Here is a 19,125-nt window from a genome sequence, read left to right as displayed (position 1 = left end):
GTGTGTGCCCACGCACGTGCGGGAGGGTGTGCGTGTGCGGGTGTGTGCGCGCGCGTGCGGGCGTGTGTGTGCACGCGCACGCGTGCACTGATGCACTCGTGCTCTGGTAGAGCCTGTCAGGCTGCCCAGCACTTGTGATGTCAGCTTCCTTCAGGGAAGAAAGGAAGGAGAGGGACGAGACATGCCGGCTTTTCATCCTAAGCCTGCTCCTCTACCGAGGAGTCTCCTCTCCCTGAGTCTCTGTCCTTGGCTCTTTTAGAGGAGGAGGGGAAGAAGGAACTCTATTGGCAACTGGGCTCAGCACCTCCCCTGTCAGTCCTGGGGTGCCTTCAGGGAGGTTGCTTTGGGGGGCCTTCTGAGGGAAGGCAAGGCAGGTTGTGCCGTAGACAATCCCCTTGGTGAATTGAACCCGGCTGCCAGGCCAGGCCTGAGGTGGGGTTCAAATGGAAGCAGCCAAGGTGATGGTATGGCCCGTTATGCTCGGCTGTCAGGGGTCTGGTCATTAGAGGGAAGCTGTGGCTCATCTTCTGTGTGCGGTCAGGACGGCTGAAGAGCACTGTCGCGTTGGGGCCAGCAGCGGCTTTAGCTTCTTGCTTTGGGGAGGGCTGTGAACAGGGCCAGGACACTGCATTCAGCACGCAGCAGCTGTGGATAGTTGGCATTACCTGGGCCCTATAGCACCTTTGGAAATTTTCCACTTACATTTCATATTCATGGAAGAATTTCTAGCCCAGATGTTTCCTGCTCTTGCTCAAGGCTGCTTACAGATATGCAAAGCAGAGACCTCCCACCCCAGCTGCGGCAGGCAGGACCCAGCTAGCTGCACTCACACTGACTCAGCTCAGCCTCCCGGGCGCACACGGCCCATGGCCTGAGTGCGTCACCTGTGTGGCATCCTCAGGATCAGCCATGGAGACTCCAGCACCAGGCTCAGGTCTGTGTCATGGGTTCTGACAGTGGGAGTGTGGCAAGGGCAAGAAACAGCTTCGTTTGCGTCGGGAGGGGATTTAAGTAGTCCCGTGCTTCCTTTCTGGAGGGGTTATGGTGCCTTGAAAAGCTACTGTTTGTTGAACTGGTGGCATTTTATAGCTTTCTGACTTTGAGACACTTTTTCAAGCCCATCAGAGGATGTCGTTTGTAGCAATGAGATAAGCTATACCTTAGCCGACTGAATTTACAGTTAAGCCTCCCAAGCTGCTGGCTTCAGCTGACAAACGGTTGACAAACGGTTGACAAACGGTTGAAAGCCAGGCTTGAAGAAGCAGCTGGAGCTGAGGCTTGGCATTGACAGGGCTGACTTTCCTGGGCATGCCTGCCCTGCCAGATGTCTCCAGGTCTGAGAAGAGAGACGAGCTGTGGAGGGAGGGGTTGGCCGGTGGGAGCTGTCTGCCAAGGATGTCCAGAAGACAGGGGTATAACAGGCTCCTAAGGCCCACTGACTTAGCCCAGCACCCCACCTGGGTTACTTGGTCCATACTAAGGTATGGAATGAAGTGTCCCCCACTTATTTAAGACACTGGTAGTAATTCTGCAGGAGATTGATACGGGTTCCACAACAGAAGCGATCTAGATGGGGAAATGCTAGTCTATGATCCTGTCCTCGGGTCTTTGATGTGTCTTGGGAATCTGGGGTGAGGAACTATGGGATGGGGCATCTCCCTGATAATTGACCACAAGACCTGTTTCACCAGCAACAAGCATCAACTTTTCATGGGACCCACTTGGAAAAGGCTGATTTAAACTACTTAAAGAAAAAGGAAGATCTTTTGTAGAAAGATGCATCCAGGAAAGTATGTTTAGTTGACTTCAGCAAGGTAAAAATGCTTCATGGAAAGACATGGCAGGATCTGGCATAAGAGCCCTCAGACACGAAGAACCCCCCACCCCATGCCCATTTCTGAGGAGGCCTGGTGGGCTGTGGCCTGGGTTTGGGCCTGCGTGTGTTTGTAGGGGTAAGGGCTAGTGGGTAGGAAGGTGGTGGTGGGCAGTTTCTGCCCAGGGCAAGAGCGAACACAGAGATGGATCTCAATGGTGTAATTCTCTTGGCTGGCCTGTCTCTGATGTGGGTTAGGTGGGAGAGGACCCTAATTACCAAAACCTGGGATGTAGAAGTTCGATTTTTTTCCTATTTTCCTTTCTTTTTAAAAAACTCTTTAGTCTGTTTTCTTTCTATCTTCTTTGTGTTTGTTAAAGTGACATTTATAACAGCATTAGGGGCACATAGGTGGCTTAGTTGGTTAAGCCTCTGACTCTTGGTTTTGGTTCAGGTCATGATCTCAGGGTCCTGAGATCGAGTCCCCTCATTAGGCTCCCTGCTCAGCGGGGAGTCTGCTTCTCCCTTTCCCTCTGCCCCTCCCCCATCTTGTGCGTGCTCTCTCTCTCTCTCTCTAAAATACATAAATAAATCTTTTAAACAATGACATTCTAACAGCATTAATGATCAAAATCAGGTATTGTTGCCTTGCACACAGGCAATCTTGCCATCTGGTCATTTGAGTGTCTCTTGTGCAGCCCTTATCCTTAAGGGGCTGCATTTTCATATCACTGTAATCAAAGCATGGGTACAGTTTTATGTATTAATTTTTTCATTTACTGTCATTTCACAGTATTTTTTATGTGATTGCACTGTCCTCTGCACTGTCCTCATAATTGTAATTTTGGTTGCTTAACTTTTTTTTTTTCCAAGTGAGCGTGCTCTCGTTTGGACATTTTAAAGCTATGTATTAAATAGTGCAGGTAAACATCTTTGCGCTTTTCCTTCCTTCAGATTCTTTTCTTTTCTTTTTTTTTTTTTTTATAAATTTGGTTGTTTCATTTTATTTATTTTTTTTTTAAAGATTTTTTATTTATTTATCTGAGAGAGAGAATGGGAGACAGAGAGCATGAGAGGGGGAGGATCAGAGGGAGAAGCAGACTCCCTGCCGAGCAGGGAGCCCGATGCGGGACTCGATCCCGGGACTCCAGGATCATGACCTGAGCCGAAGGCAGTTGCTTAACCAACTGAGCCACCCAGGCGCCCCCTTTCAGATTCTTTTCTTAGAAGCCATTTCTGGAAGTGGGTTTACGCTGTCAAATGGTATGGATGCTTTCTGGCACTGGCTGCCCCTTGCCTGGGGCCTGTTTGATGTCTACTTCGGGCATCAACCCTGTGAGATTTTGGACTGCTATACTTGACCCGCAGCCTTTGGGTTGGGGGGACAGGGGTCCAGCTTTGTTCTCACCTAACAGCTCCTCCTGGCTCTAGTTCTTTGTCTTCCTCTTCATTTATCTCCCTGTCACTTCCTCTCCAAGCCCCGTTGTGATGGTTTCCAGCTTCCCCTCTGTCCGCTATCAGGATGTGGACATCTTCACAGTTAGCTCTGGTCCTCTTCCTCTGTGCAGGTCAGGCCTGTGCTGTCTTGCTCTCTGCTGCCACAGACCAGCACAGTTGTGGGCCAACTTCCGTCCTCCTCAGCAGTGCCCTCCCACTGAACCCCCTGGAGCGGAGAGAGGCCCAGGAAAGGCATGGCCCTGGGGGGGAAGGAGGAAATCGGTTTCACAATCAAGGGGTCCACAGATGTACTTCGACAAGTGTTATTGGCCTCCTTTCTTCCTTTCTGTCTATGTCATGAATTAGGCCCATGGGCCACAGAGAAGACAGAGCAGCAAGCCTCCCTGGGCACTGGAAACCTCTCTGGTACCTAGAAATTACAGCACTTAGAACTGAGAGGGCCTTGGAGACTGCTTAGTCTCCTCCCTTTATCTCACAGAGGAGAAAACTCTGACGCCCAGAGAGTGACTGTCCTAAAGTTGCTCAGTGAGCCCCTCCTCCCCTGTAATTGCTTCCTCTGCTGGCCACACAGCAACTGGCCCTGCCTTACCTTCATCTTCATCTCTCAGCTGACTAAACCACCTCTCTCTTTAAACCTTCCTCAAAGAAACTTTGGTAATAGGTAGACAGGACACTCCGCGTCAGGGCTGCTCCTAGAGAAGGGGGCTCGTTGACAGGCTGCAGTATTCACCCATTCCATAAATGTGATGCTGGGGACAGCGAGGAGACCTGCCCTGACACCCAAATGGACAAAGAGGAGCACCACGGTGCAGTGGTTAAGAAGACAGACATGGGAACCAGGTCTGTGGGTTCAAATTCTTGAGCAGAGGCTCATAGAGGAAAGGGGCGGGGTGGGGGGCAAAGGCTGAGAACAGCACAAGTCTCTGCCCACTTAATAAAAGTGTGACCCGGGCACGTTAGCTCTCTGTGCCTTTACTTTCTCATCTGTAAAATGTGAATATTCACATAAGTAGAAAGGGCTTGGCAGAGTGTACTTAATAAATCTTATATAAATGTTGAAAGAAAGACAGACTGACAGAAAGAAAAGAAAGGAACCAACCAGGTAATTTAGGCCAGCTACTGATAGTAAGGAAGCAGTTTGAGGAGAGGTGATAGGGCAAGCTTCTTTGAGGAAGTAAGTTTTCAGCTGGGCTGTGAAAGTTAAGGAGTATCTCTGCCTCTAAACCTTTCTTTTATTTGCTGTGTCTTGTTCAAAGTTCCAGAAAGTCTGCGAGATGGTAGAACCATGATGGTAGACTCCTTCTTTTCAGAAAAAGGCCTTGTTTTATGTGAGGAAGAATGAAGCTTTGGATTCCCCAGCTCTCATCTTGTGGGACCTTAGGCTAGTCACTAGACTTTTGGGCTTTAGTCCTCCCCTCTGTGCAGTGGGGAGTGAGGTTTGGTCATTGCTATACCCAGATGGCCTCTGGGTAGTCTGCAGGAAGGGGGCTTAAACTCTCCTCTTCCTTCCTCGTCATGGAAACAAAGCCAGGAAAGGTGGAACTGCCCATGTGCTGCGGGTTCCCTGAGTTCTGGAAAAAAGAAGCACACATAGTTAGACAATTCATTCTTGGACTTCTGAACGTTTACTTTCTCGTGAAATGTGAGTGGCGCTATGCTCTTCACATCCAATGACGTATGGAGCTAGTTTTTTTTTTTTTTTAGATTTATTTATTTATTTGATAGAGAGAGCTAGAGAGCAGGGGGCAGGGGGGAGGGGCAGAGGGAGAGGGAGAGAATCTTAAGCAGACTCCATGCTAAGCGCAGAGCCCAACGCGGGGCTCCATCTCAAGACCCCGAAATCATGACCTGAGCTGAAACCAAGACTCGGAAGCTCAACTGACCGCGCCACCCAGGTGCCCCTTGGAGCTAGTTTTTAAAATTGGCCTGCTGGGTTTGTTCTGGGGAATTCCTGAGCAAGACAGCTGACCCCAAGGGCCAGGCCCTTATTTTAGTAACTTCTCCTCCCCCAGCCCGCTGACTCAGGCCATCCAGGAAATCAGGAAGGTTAACACTTGCTCTTTTTCTCCTAGCCGAGATGCCACGCCAGTTTCCCAAGTTGAACATCTCTGAGGTGGATGAGCAAGTCCGGCTCCTGGCGGAGAAGGTGTTTGCTAAAGTGCTCCGGGAAGAGGACAGCAAAGATGCCCTGTCCCTTTTCACAGTCCCTGAGGACTGCCCCATCGGGCAGAAGGAGGCCAAGGAGAGGGAGCTGCAAAAGGAGCTGGAGGAGCAGAAGTCTGTGGAGACGGCGAAAAGGTTTGTCCCCAGCACCCAGGTCATGTGTGCACACTTGTGCAGGCCCAGGCGGGCTGTGGGTATGTGTCCTGAGATAAGCTGGCCTGTCCCTAGGACCTGAGTTTGTTTCTTAACCAAGACCACTTAATTGACCGCTTACTTCTTGAAGGATTTCTCGGTGCCTGTGTTTGGCTGAAAAGATCAAAACCCACTTTTTCTCCGCTGCCGTTTGAATAACAAATCGTGTGCATAAACACACACCATTTGCAGATGATATTTCCATGTTCTTATTGGAAATTTGAGGATTTCTTGGGAAACACCAATTTTACTTCTTTTCATCACTTGACAAGTACTTGGCATTATTAAATAAATCCATTCACTATATGCCAGGTGCTGTACCATGCACTGAGGATCACTAATGAACAAAATAGATATAGTCCCTGCCCTGTAGAGCTTACAGTTAGTTGGTCTAGACCATAGTTAAGTAACAGGACAAATTAGATAAAACAAGACAAGTTCTGATAAGACCTGTATCAGTGAGGGTTGAACCAGAAAAAAACAGGAGCCACGTAAGTACTGCAAATAGGATTTTAATGCAGGGAATGGTTACCGAGGTGGTAGAGAACCGAGAAGACAAGCAGAGGACAGAGACTAGAGGCAGTAGGAATCAGCTACCACTCTAGGCTGGAGGGATGATGGGAAGAGGTGGTGTTGCTGACGCACGGTGCCCGGGGTGGGGAAGTTGGAACCATGGTGGCCTTTTCAGTGGAAGATGAGCCAAGGAGGAGAGGCCACGGCTGCAGAGATGCTTCTAAGGCAGAGATGGAAGCAGGAGATACCTGGCTTTAATCCTTCTGGCACCTTCCAGTTTCTCCCAGTGGTTGCCATTGGCCAAACCTAGCCAGAAACCAGCTGACACAAAGCTGGAAACACAGGGGAAGATGAGGAGTGGATCTGAGGACGCACAGGACCAGCATGGGTGCTTTGTCGTGGATGAATAAGGAGTTGAAGGAGGGAGAGAGAGAGAGGGAGGGAGGAACCACAGGCTGGAGGGAGGGTCAGGACTCAGGTCAGGACTCAGGTCAGACTGGCCTTGGGCTCCCTGATAAGAAGTTTGGATCTTAGTACAAGGGCAATGTGAAGTCCTCATCGTTTCAGTTTATCTCACCCAGGAGAGTGGAATTAAAGAAGAAAAGAGCTCTGAGAAAGTGTCTAGTGGGGCTTTAGCTCGGTGCCTGCCCAGCCAGCACACTGCAGACCTCAGAGCTAACTAACATAGTGGAGCTTGAGCCCTATCTGTGACCTCATCAGCAATCAGGTCCTTCCTAAGATACCGCCTTATTTTTAAAGGGAAGCCCTTTGCTTTCTGGTAGTCTAGAATTTCAGTATTTCCTTAATGTTTTGGGAAAGAAGTAAAAAGTCAAGTACTGGTATAAAGGCAAGAACAGAACTTCACCATCCAAAAGAAATGCTTTCCTTCCTCTGAGGGGCTCTGAGCCCCCTAAGTGAAGGGTTAGAGTGTGCCGTCTGTCAGCTGTGAGTGCCAGCCAGTGTTAGGTGAGGGGGAGTGGCTGTCGGCCCTGTGGTATGCTCATCCCTGGAGGGTCAAGAAGAGCAGGACTGTGGAGACCCTCCTCCACCCTGCACTGGCCCAACAGAGGGCTGGCTTTATGAACTGAATGGTGTGCAGGGCCCTCTGTGTCCTATGAATCGTGCATTTTAGACCCTTGATAATGAGAAGAGAAGAAGTCCTGGCATTTTTTGTTATTAGGAATAGTGCGTTTCTGAGGCCACTTTCCATTACAGGGAGATGCTGGGCCTGACGTCTGCAAAAAGAGGTTGTTCTCTTCTACAGCAAAATGGAAACCTTCTTACTCTTAGTCCACATGGTGCTCCATGGTTTCCAGAAACTCTTCTGTAGGCTCCTCTCCAGAAATCATGTTCTGTCCCTCCTTGCTAGGATTGGTGGTCTCAGTTTGCATCTCTCTGGAAGCTCCTTGAGATCTGCCTCTGGTTCCCACCTTATCCCCAGGATCCAGCCCAGGACTTAGCCCGTGGTGATGAGCAGTGGATGTGTGGCAGAGAAAAGATGTCCTGTTCCTTCATAGATGCAGATACTACATCAGAGTGGCTACAGCTCTCCGGACCGCTGTGTTCTGCCACCACTAGAATGTTCTATGACCTTGGAAAATTAGGAAAACTCCTCTGTGCCCCAGTCTCTTCTTCGCCTAAAAAGCAGGGATGGTAACAGTAGCTACTTTTGTGGGGTGTTGTGAGGAATGAGGGAATTGACGTGGGAAGGGCTTAGGACAGTGCCTGGGTCACAGGAAGCCCCATGTCCCTGTTCCCGGTTTGCCCGACTCCCTGCCGAGGAGACAGGTGCAGCAGATGCTCGCCGCCCGCTCAGTGCTGGGCTGCTTGCCTTCTTTACTCCCCACATTAAGCTGATTAGTTGGATATTCTTATTGACTTCCATTTTGCAGATTAGGAATCTAGGGCTCAGAGAGGTTAAATTAGCCTGCACGAGGATGCATAGTGAGGAAGTGACAGAGCAGGGACTAGAACCCATGTCTTTTGAATCTAGAACCCCAACTTTGATCACCAGGCTATTCCATCTCCGGCCAGGGGTGGAGTCTTTGGTGCTACCCGCAGATGCTGGAATGACACCGGGTGCTGCTTGCCAGGGTATAATTGCTGGCTTTTGAATGAAAGGAAAAGCAGCTGGGCCAAAGCTCCTTACTGCCCACTGGTTTTCTGCCAAAGGACAGACTGGTCCCTGGACTTACCTGCGGGAAGTCCCAGTGTTGTCCAGAGCTGCACGTCCCTAATCTGTCTTTCCGCTTCGCTGCTCAGTAGAGGCACCATTATGCAAATATTCAGATGTGAGCAGACCCTGGAGGAACCCTCTCCCCAGCTTCCTCTTTATTTCTCGCTCCTCCCTGACATTCTGGAATATAAACAGTGATGTGGAGCTGTCCTGCAAGGAGCCCACAGGCCCGGAGCCAGCAGCACATCTCCAGATGCCCGGAGTCTGCGGGTCTGTGTTTCAAACTGTGACATGAGAAAGGGCATCCAGTTTGGACAAAGCCCTTCCTCATCCTGGCTCCTCTGACAAGCCTGAATATTCCTGGCGCTTGGAGAGGGCCTTTCTTTACAACCATTGCCTTTTTCTCCCTTATTAAAAAAAAAAAAAAAGAAAGGCACAGACTATTGTTAAGTCTCATGTAAAGGCATAAACTAAAACCAGGAAGTAAACCAGCTTCTTATAAAAAGAAGAAAAACTGGATGGTGAATAGGAAAGATGAGCAGCTGCAGCATGGAGGCTGGGTGTCCAGGTTGCCAGCAACTCTAAGAGCTGAGCTGGGCTCGGACATCACCCTTCTAGGATGGGGACCGACGCCAGGGAGCCAATGTTCCAGGCTGCTCAGAGAAGCTCTCGTTTTGCAGGCTAGACCGGATGAGGAGACCAGCAGGGACAGCTTGCCACAGGGCCCTGCTTCCTTAGGAAGATGACACTGGGATTCTGTTGGGAGTCCCAGGTCTCGGATGGGACTTGGGGGCAGGTCAAGGTGTGATGGTGGGGCGGACAATCTATGGAATCAAAGTTAGGGGGCAGAGAAAGGAAGACAGGAGAAGCTGAGAGGTACCCAGAAGCTATCCCTTTGTCCACATTGAATCCTATCATCCTCGCTAGCCAGAGCTCACCCACTCTACTAAAGTACAAAGTTGCAACTTAGGGCCACATTGATGGCAACATGAAGAATGTGCAACCAAAATGTACCTTAGTGCTCCCCAGCTCTCCTGTTTCTTCCTTTTAAACAGCTTTATTGAGATATAATTCAGATACCGTACAATCTACCCATTTAACGTGTACAATTCAATTGTTTTATTATATTTGCAGACTTAGGCAACCATCACCACAATCAACTTTAGAGCATTTTTATCACCCCCAAAAGAAACCCTGTAATTTTTAGCTGTCTTCTCCCCAATACTCCCATCCCATCTCCTACTTATTCTTTACACAGAGTTCAAATAACCTTGGTGGTCTTACCCTGTGACAGATTTAAGGAAGGAGATTAGAAGTGGAGAGAGGGATTTCCGTGGGCAGGGACGCAGAAGTGGCGCGTGGCGACTGTGAGCTCAGGCGTGGTGGTCAGGCCACTGGGTTCAGATGACAGCCCATCTCTTACTACTGAGGGGCCTCAGGCGAGGCTCTTAACTGCAGGAACCTATTTCCTGATCTGCACAATGAGGATAATAAAAGCACCTACCTTGCAAGAATTAAGTGAGCTAATACGCATCACTACTTAGGACAGTGCTTGGAACATCATTAGTGTTCTTGTTTTTATCATCATTATTATTTGACAGTCAACAGTGAAGGAGAAAGTCATGAAAAGCAGACACAAGAATTCGAAGCACAGCAGTCTTGGGACAAAATGCCTCTAAGCTCATGACTGGGTAACACAATGATGACTATAAGTCATCGAGAGAATTTTAAATTGTGTTCAGCATTCTCTGATTAAAATATAGGAATTATGGATTTCATTTTTAAAAAGCCACATCATAGCTGTTTTTTTTTTTTTTTTTTAATTAGGGTATAAGGGGGCCAGATTTTGTCTGAAAAATGTAGCTTTCTAGAACAGCTACTTTCCCAAGTAAAACAGATAAACAGGTATTTGTTAGGAATTGAGCATAGCACAGCTACGGTGTTATTAAATCATTCTGTTTAATGAAATTTCTTAAATCAGGGGTAGGTAACTTTTTAAATTCAGGGCCATTAATAAAGGAGCTACATTTGTTTTCTTTAAAAGATTTTTAAAAATTTATTTATTTGAGAGAGAGAGAGAGAATCTCAAGCAGGCTGCATGCCCAGCATGGATCCCAACACAGGGCTCCATCTCAGGACTCTGAGATCATGATCTGAGTTGAAATCAAGAGTCGGACACCCAACCGATGAGCACCCAGGTGTCCCAAGGAGCTTCATTTAAACAGTTTGATTCATCTGCTTTTAAAGTTAAGAGTAGAGAGTATTAGGCCTATTTTAAAAGATAGTCAAGATTGTACTTTATTTTGACCTCCGGAGTCTTTTAGGAGGAAGGGCAGCTGGGAAGGACTGGGAGAGGGAGGAAGGGCAGCTGGGAAGGACTGGGGAGAGGGAGGAAGGGAGCTGGCAGGCAGTGGAGACCCACATTTGGTCAGGAGGGAGCCAAGGGAGACAGTGACGTGTGAGGGCAGGTTATCAGAGGGAGGTGAAGGGAGAGACAGGGGTTGAGGTTGTGAGTCTTTACGCCTGATAGGCTTCAAGTGTGCAAATCAAAGCTATGCCCACCTGGGCAGGCCGCTGGTCACTTGGTGTGCACACAGAGTAGGTGCTGTCTGTGGGGCCCAAGGGCCTGGCATCCTTTCTCACAGCGGCCACCCATCATGGGCACACACCATAGTCAGCTGTATCTGCTGCAGCTTAGTGAGGGGACTGGGGTGTGTAATGTTTAGCCAGCCAAGACACCCCATGGTCCTCTACTACACACCATAGTCAGCTGTATCTGCTTTCTCCTTTCTGGATGGGCTGTGACCTCGGGTATCAATCACTGCTCCCCTTCTTAGACCGTGGGTCCCCACTTCCCCAGGAATCAGTGCAATGATGGTGGAAGCAATGGGGACAGATGAACCTCCGGAAGTGGGGGATGCCTGCCCTACCTAATGGCATTCAGATTCAAACTATTAATAAATCTCCATGCTGGTTTGGGACTCTTGCCCCAAACCTTTAAAATGGTAATTCTCATCTGGAGGGGTAGAGGCTGCCAGAATGATCTGAGTGTGTGTGTGTGGGGAGGGTTCAAACAAGCCTGCCCATTCTGGAGTGTTCCCCATTCCCTTTGGGAATGACGTAGGTAGACTTCTCTGACCCTGCTGCTTCACTGCTCTCACCCCCAGTCTGATTAGGTGTCTCCTCTGGGATCCCCAAACATCCAGAGCATCTCACACACCAACCCCATTGTGTGATGACAGTCTGTTGAATCGTCTGGCCAGCTATGCCAGCATCAGTCAGCCCCTGGAGTTCGGGGTATAGTTTCTCTGGGGCCTGACACTTGGTACTTTATTGAGTAAAGTGAGATCTGCATGTGGCCCCCTGATTCACTGTACACAACTGAGAGCCTTTGGTGAACGGTTTGCTTTGGTGATTTCCCCTGCCTGGAAGTTCTCTGGACAGACTACACAGGGCAGCGGGCTTCAGAAGGTCCCTGGGAAGATGCTGGTTGTTCTCTAGAAGATTGAGGAGGGCCTTGAGGTCTTAACTTGGGTTTGGCGTATGAATCAAATGTTATTACGGGAAGGCTTTGGGGTGCCCAGGAGCTGAGGAGGGCTGGAGAGTGGGGCAGGGTAAGGATGGGGACACAGTGAATGGCAGGGGCAGCCAAGGGCCGTAGACCTGGGGCAGGAAAGGTATCAGACAGGTGCTGAAAGGTACTGTAATAACAGCCCATGTGACCAGTTCATGTCCTTGTGTTGAGGGCCTGTTTGGGCAAGAAAGTCTCTGTGGCCCAGGAGGCCTGTCCATTTCAGAGAGGATGAAGCTGCTCCTGGCCCCTTGGGCCTTCAGGCCTGGCCTGGAGCTGGTATGCCCACAGCCCCACACTCTGGCCAGCTTTTTGGCAGGACTGAGTTTCTGCCAGGTGGATATGTGGGTGGGGGAAGGAGGGGGCCTTCCAGCTGTGGCAGAGAGAGCTGGCTCACTCTGGTGCCCCAAGGGCTAGCACGAGGTACAACAGGTGGGACTGTGGACAGACAGATCTTGGCCCATCATAAGGAAGTGCTTTCTAACAGTGACAACAGATCATGTTTTGTTCACCTTGTTTCCGTGCTTAGCACTGGCCTGGCCCAGAGTAAGTGCTTGGTAAATGTTTCTTGAATAAATGATTGATGACTGATGTCTTGTTCAGAAATGTAGTGAGCTGTTTGTCAGTGGAGGTGTTTAAGCAGAGGCTGTCTTAGTGAGGGGACTGGGGTGTGTAATGTTTAAAATCCTTTTCAGCCAAGACACCCCATGGTTCTCTACTTCAGATAAAGCTTATGGCTCCTTCTTTTATTACTGTTACGCATGTGGGGCTTCAGATGGTCTTGAGAGGGAAAGAAAGACAGGTGTGTGGACACACAGAGACACACACACACACAGACACACACACACACATTCAGTCACTCAGTTGCTGCTCTGCACCTTCGTTGGCTGAGCCTTGACTGGATGGAATGGATGCTATGTATGGGCCTACGGTAGAATTTCTAAAATGCTCCCCCACCAAAGATGGCCCTCTCTAACTCCAGACCCTCTGAATATGATGAGACATCACTCCTGCAATTAGACTATAGTGTATGGCACAGGAGTCTTACAGCCGCATGGAACTGGATTCTGCCAACACCCTGCATAAGCATGGAAGGGGATTCTTTCCTAGAGTCTCCAGATAAGAGCTCAGTGAAGCCAGAATCTTGACTTTGGCCTTTCGATACTCCAAGCATAGAGCCCAGCCAAGCCCACCCAGACTTCTCACCTACAGAACTGTGAGCCAATAAATGGGTATACTTTTAAGCCACCAAGCTTGTGGTAATTTGTTATGCAGCGATAGAAAATAAATACAGGGCCCTCTCCTTGGGCTCCATTTAGCTTTTCCAATTTGCTGAGATACAAGCTTAATGGTTAGCTCTGGTTACTCTAAGCCCTTGCCCAGGGTGAGTGAGCCCTGAGGAGATGCCCCTCTGTTGTTAAACCTGTCCCTTGTGCCTGTAGAATCAGGGCTCTCAGCCCAGGGATGTCCACATGTGACAATCTGGGGCTCACTTGAAGACCAAGATGGAGCCATAATGGACGTCTTCAAGAAGAGTTCTTTGGGTACAGCTCGGGGGTACTGGCTTCCTCATTGTGGCAGAAGAATATGGATATTCCTAGGACAAGCCTGGTGGGCTCCTGGCTTAGGCAGCCTTCCAGCTTCCTGAACGTGGTGGGCTTTATGACCTTTCTTACCTGTTGCTTACCTTAGATGTCATCTTGCTTCTCCTTGGTGAGACCAGCCCTCAGGCGGCATTGGCTGAGGCATGGAGGGGGGTGAAGTTGGCAAAGATAAAAACCATGAGCTGGCAGGCATCTGAGTGACACAAATGCCAGAGTCTCATGCGATCCAGCTGAACCAGTCAGAATGTTAGAGGGAAGCCAAAGTAATAGCTCTTCCTGTAGGTGTGAATGTCCAAAAGATGCCGAAGTGAGAGCTTTATTGCTCAAGGTGAATCTGCCTCTGAGGAATGATTGACTGGCATGAATGGGCATCTTCCTCGGGGCAGGATGCTTAGCTCCACTCTGTGGAATGGATGGGTGGCAGGCTGGAGAGAGCCTGGGCTGGAGGCTCCTGGAGTTCAGGCTGCGTTTCTGGAACAACTCAGTGCCTCTGTTATGCAGGGTCATGGGCTGGGCAAAGGCAAACTCCTGAAAAGGGGCTGCCTCTACTTTCCAGGTGCAAACAGCCTGGCCCCAAACAAGGGATAACACAGGTGGGCAGATAAGGATCAGAGAGTCATGGCAAGTGGTAGGTGTATAGACAGAGGAGGTCAATGTGGTTCCTGAAAAATTGGCAGTGGGCCTGTGAGGAGACCTGGCCAAGGGTCAGGAGGAAGATAACTGCTTCCAGGTGACTCATAACGCCTGTTTGGAGATCAGGCAATTTCCCCACGCCTTCTAGGTATCATGGTACCCGGAGAAGAGAGGGGTTCTATGGGCTCTGGTGGGTCATTGGGTCTTTTGCTGGTGGCTGTAGGCCCTGGCTATCCTGCTGGGCCCTCAGCTAGTTTCTGGCATTGGATACTCCAATGCTGGGGGACTGGGGTCTTTAAAGGCAGAGAAAAAGACGTGGGAGAGAGGAGTGCTCATGGCTTCACCTCATTGCTTCACCTTCAACTCCCTTCCTGGGGATCCTAGGACTTGGGGGTGATGTCACTGAAATGTTACTCTTTAGTTAATGAGGAAGGTGAGTATTTACGAATCACTGCAAATAAGCATGAGCTTGCAGCCTTTTAAACCACCTTGTGCCCACTTCCCCAAGAGTTTGTGAAATCACTTTTGGTGCTGAAGTGACAGGTCCAAAGGGCCCTGAACTTGATGCTGACCACTCTCTTTCCCATAATAGAGATACAGGTCTGTGCTGGTCCAGGAGTAGCAGCGGCCCGGATGGTGCATGTCGGGCTTGAGGAAGGAGCAGCGGGGGTGACAAGGTGGAGCAGGGTCCCCAGGAGGCTAAGGGCTAGCTGCCACCTTGCCATGTGACCTTGAGCATGCTCTCTTCTATTTCTGGGCCCCTGACTCCTTCATGAAGAAAAGAGGTGGGACTAGTGGGTGGTCACGCTCTCTCCTGGTTCCAGTGCCCCAGATTTCGAACTCTGTGAAATACAAGGTGGGTGTCATCTGTGACCCTGTTCACTGTCCTTCCTGAGGCTGTTCACGTGCTGGAACTTAGAGTTTGGGTGACTTGACCCGGTCCTCACTCCTCCTGCCTTCGGTGTGAGACTCTGGCAGTGTGGTCCGCCCTCTGTCTCCCAAGACAGTTGCTTTCCCCAAGGTTCTTTTTTAAAAAAATTTTTTTTTTAAATTTTATTTATTTATTTGAGAGAGAGAGAGTGAGAGAGAGAGCACAAGAGGGGGTAGGGTCAGAGGGAGAAGCAAACTCCCTGCCGAGCAGGGAGCCCGATGCGGGACTCGATCCCGGGACTCCAGCATCATGACCTGAGCCGAAGGCAGTCGCTTAACCAACTGAGCCACCCAGGCGCCCGCCCCAAGGTTCTGTGTGCCGTGTAAACACAGGCCACGGCCATTCTTTGTGACCCCAGGGAGGGCTGTCTGCAGGGCTGTTCTGTACCTCAGGCAAAGATGTGAGTGAGAGGAAGGCATAATGAGCAATTTCTTTTTTTTTTTTTTTTTTTTAAAGATTTTATTTATTCATTCGACAGAGAGACACAGAGAGAGAGGGAACACAAGCGGGGAAGTGGGAGAGGGAGAAGCAGGCTTCCCACAGAGCAGGGAGCCCGATGCGGGGCTCGATCCCAGGACCCTGAGATCATGACCTGAGCCGAAGGCAGACGCCCAAGCGACTGAGCCACTCAGGCGCCCCCATAATGAGCAATTTCTTAATGGTAGGGCCAGTACCAGTGATGAATCAGAGGGCAATTCTCCTGCCATGTGCATAACAAAGACTCTTTATTACTTGCCCCAATTCGTGGCTGATGTTTCCCACTTTTCCTTGTCCTTGGCTTTTAGAAAGAAAAGTTTCAAGATGATTCGGTCCCAGTCCCTGTCTCTGCAAATGCCGACGCAGCAAGATTGGAAGGGCCCCCCGACGGCCAGTCCGGTCATGTCTCCCACGACCCCTGTGCTCCCTGGCACCACTTCCCAGCCCACGCCAGTGCCCTATGCCATGCCCGAGTTCCAGCGGGTCACCATCAGTGGAGATTACTGTGCCGGGGTAAGGCATCTCCCACTCCCCACTCTCTACCTGTGCCCCTGGGGCCTGCGTGAGGGCCCATGTGCTTTGTGCAGAGGCCGGGGTCCTTGGCCACCAGGGACATGCCTAGCGCTGAAGCTTGGTCTGGTCCACGGGTGTCTGGGAGGTGGTGGGCAGGAGGCACAGGAGTCTGAAGAGAAGGAGGGTCTTAGTGGAGGTTGTGGGGTGTGGGTGTGGCTAGGGCACTGCTCCTTCCTGTGGGGGCGGGGCGAGGGCTGCGGGCTGGCACACTGGGCCTGTGGCCTGCAAGGTCCTTGTGTTCTGTGGGTCCAGAATGCAGCCCACTGAGGAAGATGCCAGCTCAGACCCTTGAGTGTTTCCAAATGTTGAGTGGACTCGAAGTCCACGTGTTGACTGGTTTGTGTGGAATCCGTCATTGCTGGTTCAGCTCCTCCTATGGGATTCGGTTCAGTATCCTTAAATACAGGCTAGACCCTCCCAACCAGGAAGAGTTTGTTTGTTTTTTTTTTTAAAGATTTTATTTATTTATTTGACAGAGAGAGACACAGCGAGAGAAGGAACACAAACAGGGGGAGTGGGAGAGGGAGAAGCAGGCTTCCCACTGAGCAGGGAACCCGATGCGGGGCTCGATCCCAGGAACCTGAGATCATGACCTGAGCCGAAGGCAGACGCTTAACGACTGAGCCACCCAGGCGCCCCGGAAGAGGGGGTCTTGATGAGAAAATGAACAAGCTCAGTCACTGAAAATGTGCTAATTTTCTTGGTTGGATGATGCATTTTTATTGCTTCCTTCTTGAAGAGAAGTATCACTTAGTACAGGGTTAAGTTTGGTTCTCTCTCCCTGGCCCTCAACCTGCTACCCACACCTCAGTTGTCCTTGTCCTTGTTAACTCTCTCTTCTTCTTCTTCGTTTTTTTTTTTTTTTTTTTTGAGAGAGAGGGCACACACATGTGCAAGGTGGAGGGGGGGCAGAGGGAGAGGGAGAGAGAGTCCCAGGCAGACTCTGCTGAGCCATGAAGCCCGACGTGATGCAAGACTCTATCTCACATCCCTGAGATCATGACCTGAACTGAAATCAAGAGTCGGATGCTTAACCGACTGTGCCACCCAGATGCCCCCCAAATATTTTATTATTTGAGGCAATCCTTGGCTTTGGTTTCTTATGTGTATCTAAAATTAATTGGCACATATAATTTGTTTATTTTTACATAAATGGTTGTTTACTATACACATTATACTGACTCTAGCTTTTCTCACTTAACGGCACATCTAGGAGATAATGCCATATTAATATATAAAGAACATCCTTGTTCTTTTTTTTTTAACAAGTGCATAATATTCCACTGTGTGGGTGTACCACACTTTAAGTTCCTATGGATGGGAATTTTGTTGGATTGGACACAATGCAGGCCTTCTTTGAAGATGCAGCATCCTGACCAGGAGTCCCTAATATCTACCTGGCCTCTGACATGTGGGCAGAACAGGAGAAGGGGGAGTAGAGGTGGACCGGCAGCCAGCTGAATGGGAGGATGTTGGCTTGGTGTAGTAGCTAGCTTCTTCCATCGGTCTCCTGGCATGGAGCCCCTGAATTGGGCAGTTGGTCCCTAGAGAGCTATGAGTCCATGAAAGGCAGGCTGACCTTACAGATCACCTTGGCTCTCAGTGGGCCTGCTGCCGGGCATAGGGCCCACAGTGTCTATAAGCTGGCTGGTGACTGCTGGTCAACTGGGCTCCTGAGCACCCTTTCTGATACTTTAGCCATGGCCTGAGCCCCTTGCCCTGCTGAGTCCTTTGGCTTTGCCAAGTGTTTGGCTTTGTCATTGGCAGGGACATGTTTTTGTCTAAGGTTCTAAGATGTTTGTGTCTATTCACCTATTCCTGCTGCTCTCAGAATCTGTCCACTGGAAGGTGTAAAATGGAATTAATGTGGGGACCCGTGGAATCAGGAAGGGAGAAGCTACTTTCTTAACAAAAGCGAGGAGCAACATTGAGTAAAAGTATAAAAACATGCATGGGAAAGCTATATACCAACTTCCTTCCTCTGAGCCTGGAGTGGGGTGGAGGAGCAGGGAGGGTGGAGTTTTAGCTGTGTCTGTGATGATTTATTTATTCAAATATATGGGAGATCTGGAACAGTAATGAAAAACATTAGAAGTTCTAGCTCTGGAAGGTAGACACATTGGTGTCTGTCATATTATCTTCACTGCTTGTCTGTGTGTTTAAAATGTTTTAAAACTGGGCGCCTGGGTGGCTCAGTTGGTTAAGCGACTGCCTTCGGCTCAGGTCATGGTCCCGGAGTCCTGGGATCGAGTCCCACATTGGGCTCCCGGCTCAGCGGGGAGCCTGCTTCTCCCTCTGACCCTCTCCCCTCTCATGCTGTTTCTCTCTCTCTCTCAAATAAATAAATAAATAAAATCTTTAAAAAAAAATGTTTTAAAACTAAAAGTGGTTTTTAATTAAAGCGGAGAGGAAACTTCCAGGAACACGCCCCACACCCCCATGCTCCACCGGCATCTTGTACCTCCCTCTGCTCTGTGTCACTTACATCCTGTTATGACTGTCAGTTTAGCTGCTTGTCTCCCCAGACACGTTTGGATTTCTGCCACACACCTCCTTCCCAGACAGACAGAGATAAATGAGCCCACTGGAAGGTGGGAATTTCTCTCTTCCATCTTTGAGAAACAGGCAGCTCTGGGAAGGCAGAACATGCTTAGGTGCAGGGAGCCAATCAGATCAGAATCTGAAGTCCGACTTTGTAACTTCTGGCGAGTGATTTATCCTCTCTGGGTCACGGTTTCCCCCTTGGTAAAATGGGTTGCTGTGAGGACCAAAATGAAATCTAACACTTGCCAATAAGTGCTTGTTGACTGGGTGACGAAACAGAAGCCAGGGGGTGGCAAAGCAGCAGACTGAGCATGCCGAGTTTTTATGTTTACCTCTGGGGGACCCCTGTGTTTTCTCCAGTGAAAGTGATGATCCTCACCCTTGTCAGGGCTATGGTCCAGGCCCTGGCTCTTCATGTTCAGGGTGCAGCAGGAGGGCTGTGGTTTCACTAGCAGCACCAGAGGCTGGTCTTGGGGG

The 19,125-nt window shown here is 49.7% G+C and overlaps 1 protein-coding gene across 8 annotated transcripts in view; it reads left to right on the top strand.

The window, feature by feature from the left end:
* Positions 1-19,125, top strand: part of AMPD3 (adenosine monophosphate deaminase 3) — a 47,049-nt gene that overhangs the window by 5,125 nt on the left and 22,799 nt on the right. For 4 of the 8 annotated variants that reach the window (XM_034995557.1, XM_034995559.1, XM_034995556.1 and 1 more), the window contains exons 2-3: positions 5,344-5,569; positions 15,840-16,044. In XM_034995557.1, coding sequence (XP_034851448.1) covers positions 5,349-5,569; positions 15,840-16,044 — 426 coding nt within the window. In that variant the 5' untranslated portion in view covers positions 5,344-5,348. Of the gene's footprint in view, positions 1-408; positions 935-3,042; positions 4,112-5,343; positions 5,570-15,839; positions 16,045-19,125 lie in introns of those variants that run through there. The other 4 variants (XM_034995555.1, XM_034995560.1, XM_034995554.1 and 1 more) reach the window with 4 other exon arrangements.

This window comes from Mirounga leonina, unplaced genomic scaffold (assembly GCF_011800145.1).
Source record: "Mirounga leonina isolate KUSES-001 unplaced genomic scaffold, KU_Mleo_1.0 Mir_92, whole genome shotgun sequence".
Classification (NCBI taxonomy): Eukaryota; Metazoa; Chordata; class Mammalia; order Carnivora; family Phocidae; genus Mirounga; species Mirounga leonina.
The sequence above is the reverse complement of the archived record's forward strand: the minus strand, read 5'-3'. Positions and strand labels throughout refer to the sequence as shown.